General features: G+C 49.9%; 1 protein-coding gene, 1 long non-coding RNA gene and 1 other non-coding gene across 12 annotated transcripts in view; 1 reads left to right on the top strand and 2 right to left on the bottom strand.

Annotated features, from left to right (window-relative positions):
- The window catches only part of LOC119040332 (uncharacterized), an 11,807-nt gene extending 7,156 nt beyond the window's left edge, over positions 1 to 4,651 (bottom strand). For 3 of the 4 annotated variants that reach the window (XR_008391033.1, XR_008391034.1, XR_008391032.1), the window contains exon 1: positions 2,669 to 3,363. This is a non-coding gene — a long non-coding RNA (uncharacterized LOC119040332). Of the gene's footprint in view, positions 1 to 2,668; positions 3,364 to 4,334 lie in introns of those variants that run through there. The other variant, XR_008391035.1, reaches the window with a different exon arrangement.
- Positions 2,479 to 2,560, bottom strand: TRNAS-CGA (transfer RNA serine (anticodon CGA)). Its single transcript has one exon. It is a non-coding gene; the product is annotated as a tRNA-Ser (tRNA).
- On the top strand, positions 3,385 to 25,417 carry SMARCC2 (SWI/SNF related, matrix associated, actin dependent regulator of chromatin subfamily c member 2). Of its 7 annotated transcripts, none has more exons than XM_037133286.2 (30): positions 3,386 to 3,548; positions 5,584 to 5,703; positions 6,324 to 6,409; positions 6,855 to 6,936; positions 7,036 to 7,128; positions 7,963 to 8,032; positions 8,261 to 8,330; positions 9,291 to 9,366; positions 9,539 to 9,670; positions 9,775 to 9,890; positions 10,228 to 10,352; positions 12,045 to 12,104; positions 12,260 to 12,297; positions 12,557 to 12,687; positions 12,950 to 13,021; positions 15,593 to 15,706; positions 16,100 to 16,253; positions 16,933 to 17,025; positions 17,309 to 17,425; positions 17,515 to 17,577; positions 17,889 to 18,147; positions 18,375 to 18,536; positions 18,806 to 18,870; positions 19,089 to 19,224; positions 19,304 to 19,470; positions 20,535 to 20,669; positions 21,659 to 22,019; positions 23,071 to 23,154; positions 23,431 to 23,496; positions 24,038 to 25,417. In XM_037133286.2, exons 1-30 carry the CDS (start codon positions 3,438 to 3,440, stop codon positions 24,112 to 24,114), a joined length of 3,435 nt encoding a protein of 1,144 aa, XP_036989181.2. In that variant the 5' UTR covers positions 3,386 to 3,437; the 3' UTR covers positions 24,115 to 25,417. The 7 variants fall into 7 exon arrangements, with proteins under 7 accessions (XP_036989175.2, XP_036989181.2, XP_036989180.2 ...); XM_037133285.2 differs by having other exon boundaries at positions 17,306 to 17,425; XM_037133280.2 differs by having other exon boundaries at positions 3,385 to 3,548; positions 17,306 to 17,425; positions 23,071 to 23,496.

Genomic DNA, 25,417 nt, shown 5'->3' with positions numbered 1-25,417 from the left:
ATGAAAAACAACATGGTGTTAAAGACAATATTACAACAGATGTAATTTTGTTGGTTCTGAATTATTGAAGGTCTGGTGTAGTGGAGTAGGGGGATTTGAACCAGTTATGCAAGGGTATTTATAGAAGCTTCCACAGGAGATTGAAATGACTGGGATTGCAAACCTGGGTGAATTTAACTTAAGGGCAGATAAACAAGGCCAAATACTGAACCAGAAGATACTAAAGAATGCCAGTGGGTATTTAAAAAAAAAAAAAAAGTCCTGGCTGGTGTGACTCAGTTGATTAGGTGCTGGCCTGTGAACCAAAAATTCTCCAAGTCAATCAATTCCCTGGCAGGGCACATGCCCAGTAGGGGACACATGAAAAGCATCCACACATGGATGTTTCTCTCCTTCTCTCTCTCCCTCCTTTCCCCTCTCTCTCTAAATAAATAAATAAATAAATAAATAAATAAATAAATAAAAATATATAAATGCTTTAAAGAAATAATGCCTGTGGATAGAATGTAATAATGTAAGAACGGTGGTGAGGAGCGGGGCTGATTATGCAAAGAAAGAGACAGGATTTGTTGAGATGGAAGGATGAAGGAATTGGGGAATTAAGGTGGGCTGTAGTGGTGGTAAAAAATTTGAAATTATCTACTGTCGATGAGAGTTCGAAGCCTTTACCTCTCACACCGGAAAGTTACAAGGGAAGCATTTGAGAAGGAAAGGTAGGCTGTCCTAAGCATCAACCAACCTCTCAATTTCCCCTAAGTCCAGATCCTCCATTTTATAAACCACGGAGCTTTCTTCCTTTCACAACAAAGTTGTTGGTTGCCCTCTGCTGGTCAACTTTGGTCTTGGCTCTCTAGAAACGTACCTGATCCTGAGCAGAATGGGATTCAGAAGGAAGCCCAGTACTGAAGCCCGGCCAATTAGATTGTATTACAGTATATATTTGATCACATCTGTGTGTAAGACCTAGTAGAGGAGATGCAAATAAAACACAGTTCTAGTTCCCAAGACGTTTATAGTACAGTATGAGTGAAGATTAAAACATGTACACATGACTACTATAAAAAGCATCCATTTAGTCAACAAAACTATTTTTTTTTGAGTAGCTCATATGTGCCAAGAGTTCATATTCCACAAAATAAAATTAGGGTGCAGGATGTAGTGGGCCACAGGTGATTAGAGAAGACTTTCCAGGAGAACCAACATGTAAGTGAAGACTGAGTATAAAGTGAGGGTAGGGAAGATTATTTCAGGCAGAGTACAGCATAAACATGGACAAATACTATACCAGGAATTAAAAGAATGCCAGTGAATGGAGGTAGGGAATATGGAAGAGCAGAGAGAAAAGAGACCAAAGGCAGCTATGGAAAGGTTTAAGGTCTATGGCTACAATGTGCATGCTTTAGTGCAGTTTTACATATTACTATGTAGTCCTCACAATTACCCCTATTTTCCAAATGAAGGCTCCAGCAAAGTGGTGGATCCAGTCTGCACTCAACTGTGAGAAAAGTGGACAGACGTGAGACACAGTTGGGAGGTGGGATAAATATATTTTTTTAAAAATTAACTTCTGTATCAAGCAGAATGGAAAGCAGTGGGACATGATCACTGGTGACGGTGACCTTGAAAAGAACAACTTGAGCAATGGTATGAAGATGGGATGCTCCAAAATATAAATGTGTAGAAAGCACTATGAATTACTTTGGACCCCCTGTCTTCTGGGGATCCTTCCCGGAGAAGACAGTGTTCTGCAAAAAATGAAATACAAAAAGGACATCCTCCACAAGTGTCCTAGCTACTCCCCACAAGCAGAAACTGGGGGATAGGAAGAAGGTGGGTGAGGTGAGTACCGGTTAGAGAAGGGATTAATTCCCTAGCTTGGTTAATACAGCAGAGAATTTAGACAGTACCTAGCACATAATGAGCACTCAATAAAAAGTGATAGTCTTCCCACACTAGCTCCCGCTAGATCTGCAGCGTTTGTTTCAATAGGGTACTCCCCCTAGACCTGTGGTGCTTGAGGTGCACCTCCTCGAGAAAATCCAAGGGAGAGAATGCCCTGTTTCGTTGGCTTCGTTTGTAATCCGACCTACAAGACATGACTTCTAGTCATGAAACCCAGAGGTACTCTCTTTTCCTGGAAACTCCAGCTTCCACTCTTACAGTACAACAGGCGTTCACACTCCCAAACAAAACTTAACCCTTCTTCAAATCCTATGCTATTCCCTCCCCAAATCGTGAAACAATGCCAAAGCTCTATTAGCAAACCTAAAGTTATAGAAGTCTGAAAGTGCCTTGTATTCTAGCAGCCAAAAAGGTTGTGCATAATTAAGCTTCCGTGATCAGCCCCATTCCCCCAAATCTAGGGATGAGAACTCCCGGCTTCTATTTCCGAGACAGAAAGGTAAGTGCATGAAAGGCACGTGAGAAAATAAGAGGTTCCCTTTAGGCGTTTTAAGGGAGAGGGGGAAAAAAAACGGACGTCACGAACAGGATTCGAACCTGTGCGGGGAAACCCCATTGGATTTCGAGTCCAACGCCTTAACCACTCGGCCACCGTGACTTCCAAAACTACTCTCCTCTTTGAGCTTACAGTAGGAGTCCGCATTTCAGAGAAACCGGGCCCCAGCCTCTACACGTACCCCAATACCCCACCCCCTGGGCTCCTTACCTCTCTCCTATGCCATTCAAAGGAAGAGAGTCGGGGGGAGCGGGAGACCCAGGGAGGGAGAGTCACCGGCTCGGCGAAGATTCGGGATCTCAAGGAGCGCAAAGCTACATAGGAGGCGATGGTGGGGCCTGCAAAGGAAGCAGTTGGAGGGAAGGGGCCGGTCCCGAAAGTGGGGGCTAGGGGACTATCACTCGCATTGAGTGAGAAAGGTTCTGGGATAAGGCGTTAGGGGTCAGGGAGACTCAGGAAGAGTTTAAAAGGGGAACTCCTAAAACGGATGACAGGAAGAAACACCCTGGGGAAAGGGATCTGGGGCTCTTTGGGATTAGGGGCTCCAGGAATTAGGAATGGGCAAGGTGACGGCCACTGGAAGCCGGGGTCGCCTCAGGGGACGCCCGTCGTCGTTGGAGTAGGACAGGGAAGTGCCAATTCTTCGGCTGATAGGTAGCGCGGGGGGGGGGGGGAAGAGGCTTCGCATCAGGTCACGAGAAATCTCAGGGGAGAGAGCGCCCCCGCCAAGAAGCAGCCACTTCTCTCTCCAAGGCTCCCGCTGCCGCCTCCGGGGAGGCCGCCAGGTTCCGTCCCGCACCCTGCGCTCCACCGTCGCAGCGCCCGGCCGGCCGGCCGGCAGGGGGCGCTGCACCGACCGGGGCCGGCCCAGGCGGCGGGAGGCGGCGGCCGCGGCAGCGGGAGGCGGGCGGAGGAGGCGGAGGAGGCGGGAGCTGAGCTGAGCGGGGCGGGCGGCGGCGGCGGGCCCGAGCCCGAGAAGATGGCGGTGCGGAAGAAGGACGGCGGCCCCAACGTGAAGTACTACGAGGCCGCGGACACAGTGACCCAGTTCGACAACGTGCGGCTCTGGCTCGGCAAGAACTACAAGAAGGTACGCGGGCAGGGCCGCGCGGAGACCGGGGGCGGGACAAAGGGACCGCGGCCCCATAGCGCCCCAGGATCCTGCCCGCCCTCCGGCGGCCCGCGGCCCCTGGTGCAGCCCCCAGCGCGCCCTCCGGCCTGCGCCCCTCCCCCAGCCTCTTACCGCCCCCCCCCCCTCCGGCCTCGGATTCCAGCCTCCGCCCCCACTGCTGCGCCCTCTGCCCTGTGTTTTTCTCCACTGTCCCTGCGGGTCCGGGTACCAGCAGCCCACCCTCCGCTAAGCCATCGCCTTCCGGGCTTTTTCGGGAGAGACGGCCGGGGTTGTACTGAGTGTCGAATGCCACCCCCTCTTCCCCCCAGCGTGCCCGCCACGGTGCCCGCCACTGCTCCCCACGGAGCCAGGTACCAGCAGGGCTGAGGCCTCCCTGGTGCTTTGTGTACGTTAAGAGAGAGATGATGAAGAAGACAGGAGGGTAAACAGCCACAGAGCAGGCCCTGGGCTGCTTCATCAGCCCGAAAAAGGCCCCTACCCTGAAATCACCTGTCTCTACCGCTTGTCCCCCACCTCTAGGCGAGGGGCAGTGAAACCTCTTTGGGAGCCAGGATCTAGGAGGAGTTCTTGGTAGCCACCTCTTCTCAAACCGTTCCTCAGCTTCACAATGTAGTCACACCACCACTTGCCCTGGAATTGCCCTGGGTTTGGGGTTCAGAGTCTAGGCCACTCTTTATATCTCTAGCCCCCAACCCCATAACTGTAGATAACAAGGTAGTGAACAATGGGTTTAAGAAGCCTTACCTGTCTTTCCTACCGAACCTCTTCCTGGTACTGTCTTTGTCTTTAGGCCTTGTTGAAAGGAACATCTAAACATACGGCTTTTCTCTGGAGATAGTCAGCTTCACTGTCCCCAGAGAGGGGTTCCCTTTCTGACTTTCCTTCACCTCTCCCGTTCTTCCTGCCCAGCTTTGCAGCCAGTCAGAAGTGTAATGAGTGGTTTAGGAGAACGCCCCTCTGATCCTGTTATAATCCTGTTCCTGCTCAGATCTCTGGGTGTCAGGATCCTGACAAACAGCTGCGGGGTCTGTGGCTTGTCTCTACCCCTGTGTGAGGTTCTGGTTCCCAGGCTTCTACCTTTGACCTTTTGGAAGGGAAATCAATCTAGGGGCTTAGTCTGTGGCTCTGGGGTGATTGACAGTCTGTGACCTGGTTCAGCTTTGGAACTCTTAGCTCATTGTCGTTTACCTTTTCCTTCAAGGATCTCTTTACACCTCCCACTGAGAGGAGCACTCTTCTCTGTGATTAGGGTTGAGGAAACAGGGGTCAAAAGGTAACGAGAAAGTTAGCCTCCTGGCTCAATTTAAAATTAGAACAGAAGGCAAGTATGCTAGATAGTATATTAGGGAAATGTTCAAAAATGCCCAGTTACTTGTTGCAGCTAGAGTTTCCTCAGAAAAGACAGATGTGATCTTGCTCTTTTCTACCAGGCTGTCAGAGAGCCTGGTCCTTCCCATCCAGGAGGGCCGGTGGAGATATTTGTGCCCTGTTCCTAAGCAGGGGCAGAACACACAAGCTCACTGTCTGCCCTGCCTCACTGCCTTGCACCTTCTTAGTAAACCACATTATAGGGGGAATCATGGCCTTCCACAAAGTTACCCCAAGAAATACACTGTTGTCTCACTTAGAACCTTAAAGGTATTCTTTCTGCGGCCTGAACTCAATGAACCTTCAGAATTTTACAGCCCTCTGGGTAGAGATCAGGCTTCTGCAACTCCGGTGTCAGGGTGTACCTGAGGAAGAGTGGGAATCCCCCTCGCCCTCAGCACCCAGCACTGACATCTTGGGCTGGGGGCAGTAGAATTGCAACTTCCAGGTGAGGGGTGTAGAAGGCCTCCCTTCTGCCATTTTCTTTATGGAAACTAGACACATAGGGGAAGAAGACACAATTTTCTCTGCCCCAGATGTTTCCAGAGCTCCTGGGAAAGAAACAGGGAAGAGGTAGACAATTTATCTGGGGTCTATTCTTTTTTCTTTCTCTCTATTTGCCCAGTATATACAAGCTGAACCACCCACCAACAAGTCCCTGTCTAGCCTGGTTGTACAGTTGCTACAATTTCAGGAAGAAGTTTTTGGCAAACATGTCAGCAACGCGCCGCTCACTAAACTGCCGGTGAGTGCAAAAGGAAGGAGGTAAATCCTCTAAACTTGAGAGGAAGCTATTTTGTTTTTTGTAAATTTCATAATTTTTGAGATTTGGGGTAATTTTTTACCATCCCTACCTCTGGTCAAGGCATCGCTGCCTTGACCTAGTCCCCAATTTACCATTCCCTTTGTCTTAGTAATACTTTGTGCAACAGGTTATTTCAGAGTGTGTGAGCTTGGTGTATGAAACTCTCGTGGCATCCTTAAGAGGGTATGAGATTTGGATTTGTACATGTTTGCATTCAAACCCTGGTTCTGCCACTTGGTGTCTCTGTGACTTTGGCAAGCAATTGAAACCTCTTGTGCCTTGGTTCCTTCATCTCTAAATGGGATTAATATACCTGTGTCGTAGGGTTTCTGTAATGGTCAGCGAGGTAACCCAGTAAGTGCTGGGCGCAGAGTGGGGCTTCGTGAGTGTTGGTTTCTTTTTCTCCCCTCTTCTAGGCCACATGATAACATGGCACAGGAGTTAAGAATTCCAGCCTTGAGAGGGAGATAACTTCAGCATGGGCTTTTGTGAAAGGATTGAATAATGAGAGAATTTAGGATGTAACTCTTACGTACTTCTTCCCTGTCTCAATTTTGTAGATCAAATGTTTCCTAGATTTCAAAGCAGGAGGCTCCCTGTGCCACATACTTGCAGCTGCCTACAAATTCAAGAGTGACCAGGGATGGTGAGATGCCCTGTCTTTATGCTCCTGACCTTTAGAGGGAATTTCCCTTCACTGATTCCTTGGGGGTCTTTCTAGGGTGGCAGTGCTGAGGTAGATATTCTTACGAGTCTTACTTTGCTAGGTCAGTAGGCCTGACTTGCTAGGTCAGAAAAATGGCTGGGAGTCAGAGCCAAAATAGTCTTCAAGAGTGAGTGAGTATGTATGTGTGCATCAGTGTGTGTATTACAGAGGAAAAAGGATTCTTAGGCTGGCATCTGAAGCTTTGCTTTGTCCTTTGGACTAAATACAAAGTGAATTGAGATCAGTGAACCCCAGACCCTAGATGATTTTGACAGCAGCTGTAAGCAGGATTGCCTCCTAATTTCCCATGTTAAACGCTCACATACCCTAACGTCATTCCCAGACCTGAGCTATACTACTCACTAGATTATTGCCTCTTCACAAGGCGGCGTTACGACTTCCAGAATCCATCACGCATGGACCGCAATGTGGAAATGTTCATGACCATTGAGAAGTCCTTGGTTCAGGTACTAGTCAAGAATCTCCCCATCCATCTCCTTTCTCACGACAGGAATCCAAAACACCCCTCCCCGTGATCTCATTCCACCTATTTCTTCTCCTCACAGAATAATTGCCTGTCTCGACCAAACATTTTTCTGTGCCCAGAAATTGAACCCAAACTACTAGGCAAACTAAAGGACATTATCAAGAGACACCAGGTGAGTGGGTGTCAGGAGAGGTTTTTGTAAACTCTATGACTCTTTATCTGATGTTATCCATTCAATATAAAGCCCTTGGGGGGCCATGTTTTCTGTGGCAGAGGTGCCTCTACCCACTCAGAGAATAACTAGACTTGCAGCCTTGAGCTACTCTTTTTCTGTCTCCTCCCGTTTCCCAGTCTTGACAGGTTTGGGTCGCTGTTCCTAGAGACTATCTCTGCCTGTGGGGAGAAACGAAACATCTACTTCCACTGAGTTAGACATTCCCTATTTTCAGAGAAATGAAATCTTTGCTCTTTGGAACTCTAGAATAACAAGCAGTCGTCATTGCTAGCAGTACACAGTCAACTTTACATTTTCCATGTGTAGATTATTCAGAGGAAACATCTGTAGCAATTTTTAATTCTTTGACTTTTCTCCATTATTAGTACAATCCTAACTATATCCCTCCAACACTCAGCTGGTGTATGCTTAGTAGAGAGTGCAAACTAGCTTTGATACCACTTTGAGCCCTGGCTGGTGTGGCTCAGTGGAGTGCCAGCCTGAGAACGAAAGGGTCACCTGTTCAATTCCCAGTCAGGGCACATGTCTGGGTTGCAGGCCAGGTCCCCAGTAGGGGGCACAAGAGAGGCAGCCACACACTGAAGTTTCTCTCCCTCTCTTTCTCCTTCCTTTCTATCTAAAAATAAATAAATAAAATCTTTTTTAAAATACTATTTTGAGCAAAATATGACTAGGAAGGCAGATCTTTGGTTAAATCTTACTTTGATTTATTTACACCCATGAATAATTTAGAGGGGACTATATTCACCTGCTTTTTTTGGTGCCGTCCAGGGAACGGTCACTGAAGATAAGAACAATGCTTCCCATGTGGTGTATCCTGTCCCCGGGAACCTGGAAGAAGGTGAGACCCAGCTTTTCCTGGCCACCATAGTAAATGGCCTGGACTAGGAGGTGGAGGACTGCTGAGATCCCATGTGCTACCTGGGCTTCTCTCTCCTTTCAGCCCTAAATCCACCTATCATCTTACATTCCTATTTCCAGGTCCCCTGCTGCAACAGAAGTTGTATACAGAGTTACTTTTTTGTACCCCATTAGCTTATACCTCTCCCTGCTCTGTCTCTATCCCCAGAGGAATGGGTACGGCCAGTCATGAAGAGGGACAAGCAGGTTCTTCTGCACTGGGGCTATTACCCCGACAGGTGAGGATGGGATCCCAGGGCAGGTGTAAGCACGAGAGCCAGACTGGGAAGCACTAGACCATCTAGCAAAGCAGCTAGGAATGATTTGGGGAGGTATTGGGGGGGGGTATTTTATTTTTTACTTTATTATCTTTTGAGGTTATTTTTAGGTTTGTTAATTTGTTCTCCCTGCTATTATGCAAATCCTGTCTTGGGGGAAGTTTATACTTACTGGACAAGGATTAGGCTAAAAGGATGGAGGCATTATGTGTTAAATGATTATTCCAGTATAATTTTTGACTAATAACTATTAGAAACAGTCTAAATATCTATTGGTGGGAAAATGTTTCAGCCAATTTGTATGTCTACGCAGTGGGCTATTATGCAGCCTTTAAACTCATAGAAATAATATTGATAATTTATAGATGAATGTTAACTGCAAAGATAGGATTTAAAATAACTCCAATGTTATTGCAGTTATTTAAAAACAAAATCAGCCCTGGCTGGTGTAGCTCAATGGATTGAGCATGGTCCCGTGAACCAAAAGATTGCGGTTCAATTCCCCATCAAGGCACATGCCTGGGTTGCAGGCCAGTTCTCAGCAGGGGCCAGTTCCCAGCAGGGGATGCACCAGAAGCAACCATACATTAATATTTCTCTTCTCGCTTTCCCTTCCCTTCTAAAGATAAATAAATAAATTTTTTAAAAAAATCATACAGGAAGAAGTAACTGGAAAAAACATACACTGAATGTCACGAGTAGTTGGGTTAGCATGATCCTTTTTACTTTTGAAATATTTTGTAATTGTTTTTGTTACTTTGTAATGCAAAGAATCCAAGTGGTAACTAGAAGAATAGTTATACCAAGAAAAGAACCCAGAACCCAGTACTTTTTGTACGTGAAAAAGCTAAAAGGTTTGTGCTTTCCTTTTCCACAACTCTGTCTCATTGGTTCTGCTTGGTGCTGAATTTCCCATGGCAGTTACGACACATGGATCCCAGCCAGTGAAATTGAAGCTTCTGTGGAAGATGCTCCAACTCCTGAGAAACCCAGGAAGGTGAGCTCTTCTTGTCCCTCCCCTCCCCTCCTACCCCAAGAAGGATGCCAGCACCAGACCATTCTTGGAAGTGAAGCAGCAGCTTCTGTGCCCTGGGCTTTTCTGTGAAGGGCCCTCGGACAGAGCTGTGGCTCCCAGGTCTCTCTGCAGCAAGTCTGCCTTTACGCTTTAGGTTCATGCAAAGTGGATTCTGGACACAGACACCTTCAATGAATGGATGAATGAGGAAGACTACGAAGTAAATGACGACAAAGCCCCTGTCTCTCGCCGAAAGAAGATTTCAGCCAAGACGTTGACAGATGAGGTGAAAATTCCTCTTCCTTCTTTCTTGAGGCCTTTGCATCAGTTTCAGAACAAGTCTTCACTGGAGATGATTGGCTGACATTCCTGCCATTCTCCAACCTGCAGGTGAACAGCCCAGATTCAGATCGACGAGACAAAAAGGGGGGGAACTATAAGAAGAGGAAGCGCTCCCCCTCTCCTTCACCAACCCCAGAAGCTAAGAAGAAAAATGCTAAAAAAGGGTATGCCAGCCCCTAACCTGCCCCCAGCTTCACTGTTCTCTCCACACTGTGTTGAAGCAAAGGACAAATCCCTTCCCGTAACCTCGTGACCCAGGGTTGCTGGTCTTCCAAGAGGGGAGGTGAGAAGGACTTCTTCAGCTGCCCACTTGTTCTAGTCCCAGCCACTAGTAAACTCAAAGAGAGCTTTGGGCCACTTCCCATTACTCTGAGGAGGCTGGTTAATGTTTTTGCTCAGTTCTGCCCTCGAGATTCTTGTTTCCCTTTCCTTAAACTTCAACTTCCAGGGACTCCTTGTCCAAGGATAACTGGATTCTCTTTCACTCTCCTTCCTTCCCAGTCCCTCAACACCTTACACCAAGTCCAAGCGTGGCCACAGGGAAGAGGAGCAAGAAGACCTAACAAAGGACATGGATGAGCCCTCACCGGTCCCCAACGTAGAAGAGGTGACATTACCCAAAACAGGTATGGGCCAGGCCTAGCTCCTGGGCCTGCCTGACCTGCCCCTACTCTGTCAAACCCCCTGAATGGGCCGACTCCCTAGCCAGCTCCAGGCCTAGATGGTCTTCCCAACACTATGGACGGTCCTCCAACTTCACCCCTGTCACTGAGTTACGGCGTGCTTGGACCTGACAGTAGTGGTCTCCATACTCCTTTTGATTTTGCAGCCCCAGCGGGAAAATATATCTGAGCAGAAATTACACATGAAGTGTTATACCACTATCTTATGAACATTATAAAACACGTCAAACATCTAAAAATGGGAAAATGTAGAGGGTAAGATTGGAAAACAAATATGAAGAGAAGTCCTGATACTCTTTGCCTGTGTTCTAGCAGACCACCTGGTGCGTCTCATGTGAGGACCTCCTGTGGAGACCACTGCCCCTCAGCGCTGGTCGCAGCAGGGCTAGGTGGTCTAGCCTAGGCACAGTCCAGCACGTTTGGGGGCGGGGTAAAGAGGGCCCGAGAGAGGGGCTCTGGTTCCCAGCCCCTAATCAATCAGGGCAGCTCTCCTCTCCATGTTTTCTCCTAGCTTTTGTGTGTGAATTCAGTTGAAAGAAGTATCCTCTGCTTTCAGAAATGTCTGCGATCTGAGCCCTGGCTGGTGTGGCTTGGTGGATTGAGTGCTGGCCTGTAAACCAAAGGGTCACCAGTTCGATTCCCAGTCAGGGCACATGCCTGGGTTGCAGGCCAGGTCCCCCATTTGGGGGCATGCGAGAGGCAACCACACGTTGATGTTTCTCTCCCATCTCTTTCTCCCTCCCTTCCATTCTCAAAAAAATTAATAAATAAAATCTTGAGCCCTGGCTGGTATAGCTCAGTGGATTGAGCGTGGGCCTGTGAACCACACGATCGCGGTTCGATTCCCAGTCAGGGCACATGCTTGGGTTGCAGGCCGGTTCCCTGCAGGCCAGTTCCCAGCAGGGGACGCAAGAAAGGCAACCATACATTGATGTTTCTCTCTCTCCTTCCCCCCTTCCCCTCTAAAGGTAAATAAATAAAAAAAAAAAAAAAAAGAACTATTAGAGACCTTGGTAATCCATGGGAGCACAAGGCATTTTCTATGCATAGTGTTTATAATTTCTACATTGATAAAGCAACATTGTTCTTAACATAGTGAATATAAATACTGAGTTCAAATCCATAATTTTCAAAATATTAAAATGCCCTTATTGTGACTCTTACAATTTTATGAACTTAGACTAATTTGGTGTGTGAAATGCTTTTTATAACTAAAGTATATACAAATCATTATTAAATTTTAATTTATAAAAAAATAAAAATAAAATCTTAAAAAGTCTGCGATCCAACCCCTGCTCTACAGAGTGATTGGGTCAGACTCTGTTTCAGTTCGTTCAGAACTACAGACACGTAGACGCATATAAAGGCCTGTGGAAGACAAGAATGATTTATGAATGTCCGTAGAGTAGAGGATGCTTCTCTACAGGAAGAAAGTTAAATGAATTTTGGGGTGGAGAAGGGGGGAAAGTGGCAAGTGAATTTCAAACCCTAGAGTGATTGCAACTGGAGGAAGTTTCCATATTTTGTGATCAAATGGAAAAAATTTTTGGAGAAAGTGAGCTCTCTAGAACTTAAGAGACGAGAGGTAAGGGCCTGATCCGCGCAGACCCTGATAAAATGACTCTCTTCCGGCAGTCAACACTAAGAAGGACTCGGAGTCAGCCCCAGTCAAAGGAGGCACCATGACGGACTTGGGTAAGGCGGGGGGCCTCAGGGCAAGGCAGCCAGAGCCCCAGGGAGGGGGGTCAGCCGCCACCCTCCCCCAGCTTGCCAGGCCTTCTCAGAAAGTAGGACTCTTCTCGGCTCCTCAAGGGGCTTCAGCCTTCTGTCTTGGTGTCTCTCTCTTTCAGATGAGCAGGAGGATGAGAGCATGGAGACCACGGGCAAGGTGGAGCCAGTGTAGAGAGGCCCTACCTCTCTATGTGATTCCGATTTGTGATTATAAAGTTCCCTCCGCCCAGACTTTTCCCACCCTAAGCCAATTCTACCTGTGGATCAAAACCGACACTTTTCAAGTTCTGCAGCCTATAACTGTTTGTTCCCACACCCATCTTTAGTGCCCATATTCCTGGGGTGTAAGAGAAGCAGGGGGTTGCTAGGGGCAACACGGGAATGCTGAGTGTTCCAGCAGCCCCTGTACTTTGCAGGATGAGGATGAGAACAGTACGGGGAACAAAGGGGAGCAGACCAAGAACCCAGACCTGCACGAGGACAATGTGACAGAGCAGACCCATCACATCATCATTCCCAGCTACGCAGCCTGGTTTGACTACAATAGGTACCGTTGCTCCCACTTCTCACTAATCACTTCCCTTCCTGCCTTCTGGGGTCAACACGTCATTCTCCTTCCTGCCTCTGAGTAAGGTTTTTCTTCCTTAGCTGGATGGACTGGGGAGCCCTGGCTGGAAGTTCTCCCCAAGCATCTAATTCCCTCCTGCTGTCCCCAACTGTTTTTCCTGCCCCACCTTCTAGGTCTTTCCTCCCTTTGGCTCCCCTCTCTCCACTAGCGCCTCCTGAATTCCCTCTGGCTTCTGTTGCAGCGTTCACGCCATTGAGCGGAGGGCTCTCCCAGAGTTCTTCAACGGCAAGAACAAGTCCAAGACTCCAGAAATGTAAGGAAATCTCAGCTCATGAGTCTCTTCCTCCCTCTGTCCCCCTTCACTCTTCCTGATCCAACAACATCCAGTTTAGCAAACATTTCTTGAGCTCTTTCCATGAGCCGGACCCTTGTGCAAGGGGTACCAGGATGTGACGGCTGCCCCCAGGCAGCCCCAGCCCAGCTCTGTGGCCGGGGGAGCATGCGCTCCACGATCTGCCCAGTGGCCATATAAGCATGTGCCGCTGTGAAAAACAAGTGCCTGCTCCAGTTCCTCTGTTTGTTTTAACAGGGTACAGAGCCTTTTGATCCATAATTACTGATGTTATCCAAAATGCAGATATCCCTAGCAAAGGGTATAGCTTTGACTAAAATGTAAGTGGCTGTTATCAGGCTGGTTATTGAAAGTAGTTTTTTAAAAATATATTTTATTTTATTTTAGAGAGAGGAAGGGAGAGAGAAAGAGAGGGAGAGAAACATCAATGTGTGGTTGTCTCTCATGTGGCCCCCCACTGGGCACCTGGCCTGCAACCCAGGCATGTGCCCTGGCTGGGAATCAAACTGGCAGCCTTTTGGTTCACAGGCCCACGCTCAATCCACAGAGCTATGCCATCCAGGGCTTGAAAGTGGGTTGTGGGGGTTTTTTTGTTTTTTTTTAAAGATTTTATTTATTTATCTTTAGAGGGGAAGGGAAGGAGAGAGGGAGAGAAACATCAATGTATGGTTGCCTTTTGTGCATCCCCTGCTGGGAACTGGCCTGCAGGGGACCAGCCTGCAACCTAGGCATGTGCCCTGACTGGGAATTGAACTGCGATTGTCTGGTTCGCAGGCCTGCGCTCAGTCCACTGAGCTACACCAGCCAGGGCGGTTTTTGGGTTTTTTTAAAGATTTTTATTTATTTACCTTTAGAGAGGGGAAGGGAGGGAGTAAAGAGAGAGAGAGAGAAATATCATCATGTGGTTGCCTCTCATGTAGCCCCCACTGGGGACCCGGCCTGCAACCCAGGCATGCGCCCTGACCAAGAACAGAACCCAAGACCCCCTGGTTCACAGCCCGCGCCCAATCCACTGAGCCGCACCAGCCAGGGCTGAAAGTGGGTTTTAATAGAAAAACAAGAGGAAAATCTATTAAGACCCAAGTCTGTGAATTAAGGGGTAGAGAGGGCTCTCTGGAGAGAAGTGTCAGGTACAGTGAAGGCTTGGGGCTCAGAAGTCTTCGTCTCCTTCAGGGTGTTGCCCCAGCCGAACCTGCCTGGCTCTGGACGAGACTTGGCAGTCTGCTCTAGTTGGGGTGCTCCAGGGTCAGCATCACAATGAGATGGGGAGACTGCTGAGCCAGGGTTCCCTGGGAACCCAGCGGGCTTGCTTCCCAGCTGTTCCTCAGCTTCCCCTCCCTGGGGCCATCTTCCCTTCCTGAGATGTTTCTTTGCCTGTAGTTTGGTGTGCGTCTCTCCTCCTCTTCCCAGGGAGGCAGTGCGTGTGAAGAAACCTTGCCGGGGAGAAGGAAGTGAGCGGGTGACGGGGTTCAGCATGTTTGCAGGCAGGGTTGGAACTAGAACTGTTCCACAGGTTTGTTTTTTTTAAATAGTTATATGTTTTATTTTTTGATCTGGAGATAAATTCACCAGGAAGAGAGAATTGTAGATTTTTTAAATCCTCATCTGAGGACATGCATACTGACATGAGAGAGAGTACTGGCCAGTTGTCTCTCATACGTGCCCCAACCAGGGACGGAACCCGTGATCTTTCTGTTTAAACAATACCCCGTCCCACTGAGCCCTACCGGCCAGGGGCAGAATCACATGTTCTTAGATCTGGAAGATAGCTTATAAGCTGTATAGCACTGACCATGTTAAAAATTAAAAACCCTGAGGCCTGTTAGAGTGCTGTGACTGGCGCAGAAAGGGCACGAAGCTATTTCCGATGCATTTGGTGGATTCGAAACCGTGTTTCTTCACACTTTGCACTCTTGAGGTAACATAGTAAGTGATGAGAACTGCCCACATTCATTGAGAGCTTACGTCTCCCGGTCAGAGCACATACCTATCTAGGCTGTGGATTCCATCCTTGATCTGGGCGTGTGATCCCCCGTCCAGGCCCATACTGGACGCAACCAATCAGTGCTTCGTTCTCACATCACTGTTTCTCCCTCTCCCTCACTTCCTTCTCTTTCTAAAAATAAAGAAAAAAGGTCCTCAGGCGAGGATCAAAACAAATATATTCTTTGTACCATGTCATGTTGACTGGCTGGATGCTTGGGTAAAGATATCTCTTTAATATCTGCGTTTGGAAATAAGGACCCCGTTTTTTTACCTTTTGATTCTTTATTTAAAAGTTGGTGAATCATTCCTAAATACAGCCAAGGACAAAATTCACTTAGCTAAAAACCTCATCAAGGAGAGTGTCAGCAGTGTTTGGACCCCCGTACTGTGTGGCACGCAGTAAGCCCATGTCGTTTACTGAGTCAAATGGACCCTTTTCTTTGTCACCCAGGAGCAGCTATTATTAGCTCCTTTATAATTTTCCCTGTCCTTCAGCCCTAAGTAGACATTTACTTTTCTACCTAATTTTTCCTCTCTCCTTCTAAGCTACCTGGCCTATCGAAACTTCATGATTGACACCTACCGCCTGAACCCCCAAGAGTATCTCACCTCCACAGCCTGCCGCAGGAACCTGGCAGGTGACGTCTGCGCTATCATGAGGTGGGTTTTGCAGCTGAGAGAAGGGGATATGTCAGGATGTCTGCCCCCAGGTCTCTCTGGGCAGAAATAGGGATGCCAGCAAGGAACGTGGGGGAATGAGCAGGGAAAAACACCTCTAGAGAAAGGTGAAGGTCAGGTTCAGGGTATGCATGACTCGAGGGGATGGCAGTGGCACTCTCTGAAGTGTGGAAGAAAGGAGAAAGAGCATGTCTGTGGTCAAAGGATTCTCCTTTAATCCTACTGGCTATCCAGGAGGTGAGATTCGAATGGAGTAGAATGAGCAGAGAAAAGAGGGCTGGGGAGAGGGAGGTTTAGGCTGCCACGTCTGCCCCCAGCTCTCCTCCTCACGCACCTTTCTGGTTGTCCTGGGACCCTGTCTCTCTCTCTTCACAGGGTCCATGCCTTCCTAGAACAATGGGGTCTCATTAACTACCAGGTGGATGCTGAGAGTCGCCCAACCCCAATGGGGCCACCACCCACCTCTCACTTCCACGTCTTGGCAGACACACCCTCAGGGCTAGTGCCTCTGCAGCCCAAGACCCCACAGGTAGGGTGGGGGACTGTGGGGGCAGGGTGGGGGTGGGTGAAATTGGGCTTCTTTGGACTTTTCTTTTCCTGGTTTTTTAGGGTATGGTTCAGAAGTGTTTTGGGGCTTCTTCCTTTTCCGTAGGATGCAAAGGGTGACAGGAATCAACCCCAGGTGTTTAGCAGCCTCCCTCAGTCTCCGTACCTCAGACGGCGAGGACTTGCAGAGGCAGAAGAGATGTTCCTTGTCCTCTAGGAGCAGACAGACTAATATAGGGGATGGAACAGATAGGGAGAAAATGGCTTAAAATTCAGTTGCATGAAATTTTTTAACTTTGTCATGTTTCCAACATTTTTTCATTTTTTTCTCATGGTTATTATCACTTCCATTTTTCCACTTCCATTTCATAAATTACAAGAATTGAGAGGAGAAAGGTTATGTGGCTTGCCCAAGGTCACTGAGTACTAAATCTAGGATTAGAACCTAATTGTCCAGCTCCCCAGAGAATCTGTAAAGATATATGAGAATACAAATGGCTATCATGCCAATTACAGATCTAATTAGTTATTAAAGGAACATGGAACAGGGGCACGAGTGCCCCCAGGGTTTGCGGGCCACCCAGCAGTTGGGCTTGAGGCCTCTAGGGCCTTGGCCTGGCGTTCCCTGCCCAGCCTCCATGACGTCAAGCTCTGTCCCCCAGGGCCGCCAGGTTGATGCTGATACCAAGGCTGGGCGCAAGGGCAAAGAGCTGGATGACCTGGTGCCAGAGACCGCTAAGGGCAAGCCAGAGCTGGTAGGTGGGGTGTAGACCCTGCTGGTCTTATTTGCCCCTTTATTGGGGGGCCCCTGCCTGAGAAGAAGAGACATGAGAGCAGAGGAGCTACAGCAGTGAGGGAGGAAATCCCACCCAGGGGTCGAGGCTTTGGGAAGGAAGCTCCTTTTGTCTCTTCTCTCTGCCTCTCTCTCTCTCTGCCTCTCTCTGTCTCTGCCTCTCTCTGTCTCTGTCTCTGTCTCTCTGTCCCTGGCTCCTGTTGGGCATTTGTACTCACCTGTTTCTTTCCCTCAACAAATAGCAGACCTCTGCTTCCCAACAAATGCTCAACTTCCCTGACAAAGGCAAAGAGAAACCAACAGACATGCAGAACTTTGGGCTGCGTACAGACATGTACACAAAGAAGAACGTCCCCTCCAAGGTACGGAGGTGTGGGGCGACTCGCGGCCCGACCGCCTTCAGCGCTCGGAGGTTACAGGCCCCTCTGACCCGCCTGTGTTTCCCCTGCAGAGCAAAGCTGCGGCCAGTGCCACTCGAGAGTGGACAGAACAGGAGACTCTGCTGCTCCTGGAGGTAATTGGGGCAAAGAAAAGAGCGGTCTGCACACAGAGAAGCAGCTGGGCTGCCGGGCGCACTCACGGGTGGGGCGAGCGTGATCTCACCTCAGCCTCTCTCCTCCCCAGTGCCTGTTGCCTCTGGCCCAGGGAATAGCTCCAGGCCAGAGATCCGGGCTGTTGTAACTCCACATCCTTTCTCAGTGCTGTGCGGAGGGTCTCCTTGAATACCACAGAGCTGTGAAGCCAGCTACCCTTAGTTAAGTTGGGAGTTGACCTTCAAGGAAGGGGCCTAAGTAAGCCAAGTTGTATCCCCACTGCCACCCCCAGGCACTGGAAATGTACAAAGACGACTGGAACAAGGTATCAGAACATGTGGGGAGCCGCACGCAGGACGAGTGCATCTTGCATTTTCTCCGTCTTCCCATTGAAGATCCGTACCTGGAAGACTCAGAGGCCTCTCTGGGCCCCCTGGCCTACCAGCCCATCCCCTTCAGTCAGTCAGGCAACCCTGTGATGAGCACCGTTGCCTTCCTGGCCTCCGTCGTTGATCCTCGAGTTGCTTCTGCTGCTGCGAAGTCGGCTCTAGGTAACGTGGAAGGGTCCTGGCCTCTCGGTTTGCGTCCGAAGAACTGATTTCTCAGACCCTGAGACCCCATCAGCTTGGCCGCCCTACTGGCCTTTCTTCTGCTGACACGAGCTCAGGCACTGGGCTATAGCTCCGTGCTAATCTGGGTGAAGAGATGGGCTTTCCCTGGGGTAGTGCAACTGCCCACCTGCCCCCACTCCCAGCCTCGTCGTCTCTGGATCTTACAGAGGAGTTCTCCAAAATGAAGGAAGAGGTACCCACGGCCTTGGTGGAAGCCCATGTTCGGAAGGTGGAAGAAGCAGCCAAAGTGACAGGCAAGGCAGACCCTGCCTTCGGTTTGGAAAGTAGCGGTATTGCCGGAACCACCTCTGATGAGCCTGAACGGATTGGTAAGGCTGGTGGGTTCCCAGATTTCTCCCCTCCCACCCAGAGTCTGAGCCACCTGGTCTTTTCTGCTGTCCCTGCCTCAGTTGGTTGGCCTCAGCGTATAATGAATGGAAAATTGGTGGGGGTTTATTTTCACCAGGACTTTACCTTAGGGACTATGGCTCCCTATTGGTCCTCTCCCTGAGATTTTGGCTAGGAAAAGGGGCGATGGGAAAAGTATCGGAGACAGACTATATCAGCCATTTCCCATTTCCTCTCCCCCTGGGCCCAGAGGAGAGCGGAACTGACGAGGCACGGGCGGAGGGCCAGGCCACAGAGGAGAAGAAGGAGCCCAAGGTACAGCAGGATTGACCTGGGCCAGGAGGGTGGAGGAGCAGGCATGGCACCGTGGTGATGGGGAGCTGGCCAGTCCAGCTCAGGCGGGCGAGGGCTGGGCTTCTCCTGGAGCCAGAACACCTCCCAAGTAAGAGGTATAAATGTATTCCCCAGTCTGGACCCTTTACGTGAGAACCCGTCACCCTGACATCCTCTGTTCTTCTTTCCTGGGACTCCAGGAACCCCGAGAAGGAGTCGGGGTCGTAGAGGAAGAAGCAAAGGAGAAGACCAGCGAGGCTCCCAAAAAGGATGAAGAGAAAGGGAAAGAAGGTGACAGCGAGAAGGAGTCAGAGAAGAGTGATGGGGACCCCGTAGGTGAGCCCCCCAGCCTGGTGGTTGAAGTCCAGGAGACAGTGGGGAGGCTGCGGGACTAACAACCCTGTTCCTGGCCCAGTTGACCCTGAGAAGGAGAAGGAACCAAAGGAGGGGCAGGAGGAAGTGCTGAAGGAAGTGGTGGAGTCGGAGGGGGAGAGGAAGACCAAGGTGGAGAGGGACATCGGTGAGGGCAATCTCTCCACCGCTGCTGCCGCCGCGCTGGCTGCCGCTGCCGTGAAGGCCAAGGTGAGGGCCAGAGACCCAGAGACCTCAGGAAGGAGATCCTCCCTTCCCTGATCTCACTTTTTCTGAGGGAAATCCTTCCTTGCTCATCCCTTAAATATTGCCAGTCATTTCCTTCTTCTACTGATTCTAAGAGGAAGAGGTGGTCACTGCTGCTCTTAAGCTTTTTGAAGCTTTTACCACCCTCTGATTATTTGACCTTCTCTAATTCTTTGGCACGCTGTATTTTTCTTCATGTTCTTTCAAAATATCAAGCCTGTGTTACTCTGTGGGTTGTGACCACAGCAAGTTTTCTTTTCTTTTCTTTTTATTGTGGTTCAAGTACAGTTTTCTGTCTTTTACTCCCATCCCAGACCACCCACCTAGCCCTCCTCACTCCCTCCCATTCTCCCCCCCCCCTAATTTTTGTCCATGTGTCTTTCATACTTGTTCCTGTAAACCCTTCCCCCTTTTCCCCTGAAATTCCTTCCCCTCTCCCCTCTGGACACTGTCAGCTTTCTCACTTTCAGTGTGTTTGGTTATATTTTGCTTGTTTGATTGTTTTGTTGTTTAGATTCCTGTTAAAGGTGAAATCATATGGTATTTGTCTTTCACTGCCTGGCTTATTTCACTCAGCATAATGTTTTCCAGTTCCATCCATGCTGTTGCAAAGGGTGGGAGCTCCTTCTTTCTTTCTGCTGCATAGTATTCCATCGTGTAAATGTACCATAGTTTTTGATCCATTCATTTACTGATGGGCACCTAGGTTGCTTCCAGCACTTGGCTATTGTAGATTGTGCTGCTTTGAACATTGGGGTGCATAGGTTCTTTTGGATTGATGTTTCAGGGTTCTTAGGATATAATCCTAGCAGTGGAATTGTTGGGTCAAAAGGCAGATCCATTTTTAGTTTTCTGAGAAAATTCCATACTGTTTTTCATAGTACCAGTCTGCATTCCCACCAACAGTGCAGTAGAGTTCCTGCAAGTTCTTTCTTCAAACCTACCAGCCTCCACCCTACCTTTCTCTGCCCTGGAATGTCTTTCACTGGGTCTTCTTACTGATGTGCCTTCCATGCCCCCTTCCCTAGCACTTGGCTGCTGTTGAGGAGAGGAAGATCAAGTCTCTGGTGGCCCTGCTGGTGGAGACTCAGATGAAAAAGTTGGAGATCAAACTTCGGCACTTTGAGGAACTGGAGACGATCATGGACCGGGAGCGAGAAGCAGTGAGTAATGGCCCAGTCGGGGGAGCGGTCAGCAGAGCTTGGGGAGCCCCGCCTTGATGCTGAGCTGTGCCTTACCTGAGGATGGGGCAGTGGGGTGTAGGGGCAGCGAGCAGCAGGGCAGAAAGCCTGAGACCGATGGGTTTTCAAAACGGAGTGGGGCAGCCCGAGCCTGGGCAGAAGGAGCCAGCCCCAGGCAGTTAAGGACAGGTGGCCCAGGGGTGAGGTCTGGAGACTGAGGTCCCACGGAACATCAGCTCCTCCATGGGGCAGGGACCCTAGTTCATTTTCAATGGCTGTATCTCAGGTCCTTGAACAGTGCTTGGCCCATAGTAGACTCTCACTAAGTATTTGTTGAATGATTGGACAGGTTTAAGGCATGATGAGAGGGAAGAGGCTTCAGATCCAGGAGATAAACTGGAAAGGGGTTGGGATGGGTAAGGGATGGACCCCTTTGAAAAGCTGTGAAAAGAAACAGAAGACAGAGCCCTGTCCTCAGAGAACTTAGTTCCATTGGAGTGCGGAGAAGTTAAAAACAGTTAATGCTTGAAGCGTCCGACAAGTTGAAATTAATATTTCAAATCAAGTATATAAATTCTGAGGATAATAGAATAAAGGCCCAAAACTCAGAGGTCAGTGAGTTATTCTGGGGTGGCTCCCTAAGAATGGTGATGAGTTGTCAGCGAGTTTTTAAGGAAGAAAAGAACATGAACTGACAAAAGGACTGGAAGGCTGTCCAAATTTCTGATAAGTACAAAGCTTTGGAGCTGCAGTGAGTGCGGGCCCTCCCAGACTAACTCCATTACAGTGAGAGGCCCTAGGGGCAGCCAGAGAGGGGAAGCGGGGAAGAGGACGCCCAAGCCCGTAATTTAGGCTCCATGTGGGGAACCATCAGAACGAGAGGTTGGATCTGTCTGAAGACAAAGCAGAGGGCAAGGTGTTTGCCTTTGGACCTGGTGAACACTGGTAACCGTCTCACTTGGCACTGGCAGCTGGAGTATCAGAGGCAGCAGCTCCTGGCCGACAGGCAAGCCTTCCACATGGAGCAGCTGAAGTATGCGGAGATGAGGGCTCGGCAGCAGCACTTCCAACAAATGCACCAACAGCAGCAGCAGCCACCACCAGCCCTGCCCCCAGGCTCCCAGCCTATCCCACCTACAGGCGCTGCTGGGCCACCCACAGTCCATGGCTTGGCTATGGCTCCGGCCTCTGTGGCTCCTGCCCCTCCTGGCAGTGGGGCCCCTCCTGGAAGCTTGGGCCCCTCTGAACAGATTGGGCCACAGCAGCAGCAACCAGCCGGAGCCCCGCAGCCGGGGGCAGTTCCACCAGGGGTACCACCCCCTGGACCCCATGGTAAGTGATGAGTTCTTGAACTCTGGCTGACCAGAGGGATCCAGGTGAATGTTCCAGGTCCCCCTCAAAGGGGATCCATGGTAGGGCTGGAGATAGAATTGGCCTGTTCTGCTGATGGACCCACCTCTTTTATATCCTTAAGCTGGCAGGGATCTCTCCCCAGACTGATCTTTGCAATTTTGCTCCAAGGATTTACCACTAACCGTAGGGTCAGGGAAAGGGAAGGTGGTACCTAGGAGTGGCTAGATCACCCTCCCTGTAAGAGTGAGCCGACACGGCCAGTTCCTTAACACCACGTCCAGTCTGTGTTTGCACAGTCCACGTGCGCTACAAACTGTCAAAACTTGCGTCTGGAGCCAGACAAGGTCCACTGTAGTTGGCGAATGCTTCCTAAACGTCATGAACCACAGGTTCGCCCCCAGCTCTTGCAGCGTTGTTGAAGAAACCAGCTCGTTCTGTATTTAATTTCCCCGTCAGAATTCCTCTTTGCCAGTGTTTCCTGGGAAGTGATTTTTAGATCGAGGGGCTTAGCAGCTTTATAGCTGTATTTTAGATATTAGGATTGACTGATTCCTCAGATGGATGGATGAATAATGTAGTTTAGGTGGCAGTTTTAGAGCAGGTTAGAAGAGTGTTCCTGTTCAGTGTGAAGCGGTAGTATCATCATTAACTTCTGAGAGGATCAGTGAAAGGAAGCGGCCTTTGAGTCGGTTACTGAGATTCAGGTGCAGAGAAGCCTGGTTTGGGTGTAGGTAGGAAATAAACACCAAAGAATTTGTGCAGAAGAGGGGAGAGGGGAGGGAATTTCAGGGGAAAGGGGAAGGGTTTACAGGAACAAGTATAAAGGACACATGGACAAAAGCTGGGGGGGGTGGAAATGGGAGGGAGGTGGGGAGTACTCGGGGTGGGCTGGGATGGGAGTAAAAGACAGAAAACTACTTGAACAACAGTTAAGTTAAAAAAAAAAAGAATTTGCACAGAAAATAAAAAGCGAGTTGATAAGTGAGATTTTTTACCTCTAACCTTCTTGACCTCTTCGCTCTATTCCCAGGCCCCTCACCGTTCCCCAACCAACAAACTCCTCCCTCAATGATGCCAGGGGCAGTGCCAGGCAGCGGGCACCCAGGCGTGGCGGGTAATGCTCCTTTGGGTTTGCCTTTTGGCATGCCGCCTCCTCCTCCTCCTGCTCCATCCATCATCCCATTTGGTAGTCTAGCCGACTCCATCAGTATTAACCTTCCCCCTCCTCCTAACCTGCATGGGCATCACCACCATCTCCCGTTCGCCCCGGGCACTCTCCCCCCACCTAACTTGCCTGTGTCCATGGCGAACCCTCTACATCCTAACCTGCCGGCGACCACCACCATGCCATCTTCCTTGCCTCTCGGGCCGGGGCTCGGATCCGCCGCAGCCCAGAGCCCTGCCATTGTGGCAGCTGTTCAGGGCAACCTCCTGCCCAGTGCCAGCCCACTGCCAGGTGAGAAGGGTCCTGGAGGGGAGACGGGTGAGGGAAAGGGGTCCACGGGGAGAAAGGGAGGGCGGGCAGGTGGGGAAGGGCTCAGGCACTTTTTGAGCGCTCTGATAAGATTAGAATACGCAAGGGCGGGCCTCTCTGGCTGTCCTCCACCGTTCCCCAGCCTGGCAGCTGCCACCTCTGGGATGACGTTGGGGCCTTTCACTGTGGGTCACGGAGGAGTCCTGTGGCACAGAGCATCTCAGTTGTAAACTTGTAAAACAGCTACCCAATTGCATGATGACTGGCATCCCCTTCGCTTGTCCCCGTCACGCTCAAGTGCCCCATTCAGAGAGTTTCCTTGAGGGCAGGGGGATGATTTGGGGTCGTCAGTTTTCCCAGTGTGAGGTGGGAAAGGGTGTTGGGAAAAGGAGGTTGTACATTGTGGGTACCTCATTCATCTGCCCACCCGTTGCATGCCAGTCCAGTTCCGTTTGTCTGTGGCAGCCTGGGTCTGGAGCCCTGTTTCCCCACTCTGGCTGATTCACCTTCCCTTTCTCCGCAGACCCAGGCACCCCCCTGCCTCCAGACCCCACGGCCCCCAGCCCAGGCACGGTCACCCCTGTGCCGCCTCCACAGTGAGGAGCCAGCCAGACATCTCTCTCCCTCATCCCCCATGGAGATCAAGGTTCCAGGAACAGCCCTCCCCCCACCACTGGGACCCTTCCCCCGCCTGGAGAGTTCGTCACTACGTAAGGAAAGCTATTCCTGCCCCTCCAAAGCCCCAACCATGCCCGTCAGGGGTGTGCGTTTTTATATTGGATCATTCAAGGACTTCTGTTTAAAAGATCTTTCTAATGTCTGGGAGAGAGGATAGGATTGAGGGTGCTGCCCTCAGAGGAAGGGCTGGGGGAAGGTGTTTATACAAGGTTCTAATTAACCACTTCTAAGGGTATACCCCCTCAAAACTACTGCATTTTTTATGAAGAGAAAAAAAGTCAGCCCTTTTCAAGAAAATAGGGTGTTTTTTTTAAAGTACATTGGAACTCCCTCCACCCACTGGAAAAAAGACAACCCAGCTTTTACATCTTTTTGGAGGGAGGCGACAGTATAGGAAAGGGGAGTTAATGTTCTGGAGGGGGCTCCGGGGGCAGGGTAGGGTGCAGAGCCTCCCCCTCCGGCCCCTCGTTAGTGACCGAGTCAGCTCCGAACCCCCTCGGCCGCCCCACGCCCAGTTTATTCCTACTCCTAGTCTGCTGCTTCCTCGGTGTCCGTGTTTTTAGGCCACCCCAGCTCAGCCAGTGACCCCTCTCCTCTCGGTGTCTGTTTTGTGTTTTTAAGTCACCGACGTAGTTGATGTCAGTGTATGTGTATTTGGTGGGGAAACATATTTTGGAGGACTCCTTTGGTAGGTAACAGAGGACAGCAGGGCACTTGGGGCTCTTCTTCCGCCCTGGGCTCTATCAGGGGCTCCTAGGAGACACAGAGAGGGCAGCTAGAAGAGAATGAGAAGTTGTAAAAGCCTGAACTTTTTAAAAAGCACTTAAGCACCTCCTTCTTACAACTCAGCGATCATCCCCATAACCTCTTCCCTTCTCCACTGAGACCACCAGAACCTTGACCAGTAGCTAGGGGTTCCTGGGATTTGGAGACCACGGGGGGTGGGAGTGCCCGACCTAGGGCAGGGCTGACGCCTGCTTGCAGCCCAGCTTAGTTCCCCAGCTCCGGGGCCTCTCGGGCCAGCTCCCCCTCTTCATCTTTGATGTGAAGGCAAATGTGATTCCGGGCGGTCAGTTCCCAGCCCCCCACCAGGCCTCTGTTCCTCATGTGCCCGTATTTCTTTTCTTCTGCGTCTTGGCACCTTCCTTCTGTTCAAAAGTTTTCTGTAAATTTACTCTTCTTTCTTTCTTTTTCTTTTTTATAAATTAATTTGCTTTCAATTTTA

Source organism: Artibeus jamaicensis, unplaced genomic scaffold, assembly GCF_021234435.1.
Source record: "Artibeus jamaicensis isolate MK-2021 breed Jamaican fruit bat unplaced genomic scaffold, CSHL_Jam_final contig_233, whole genome shotgun sequence".
NCBI lineage: Eukaryota > Metazoa > Chordata > Mammalia > Chiroptera > Phyllostomidae > Artibeus > Artibeus jamaicensis.
This window is presented reverse-complemented; position numbering and strand designations above follow the sequence as displayed.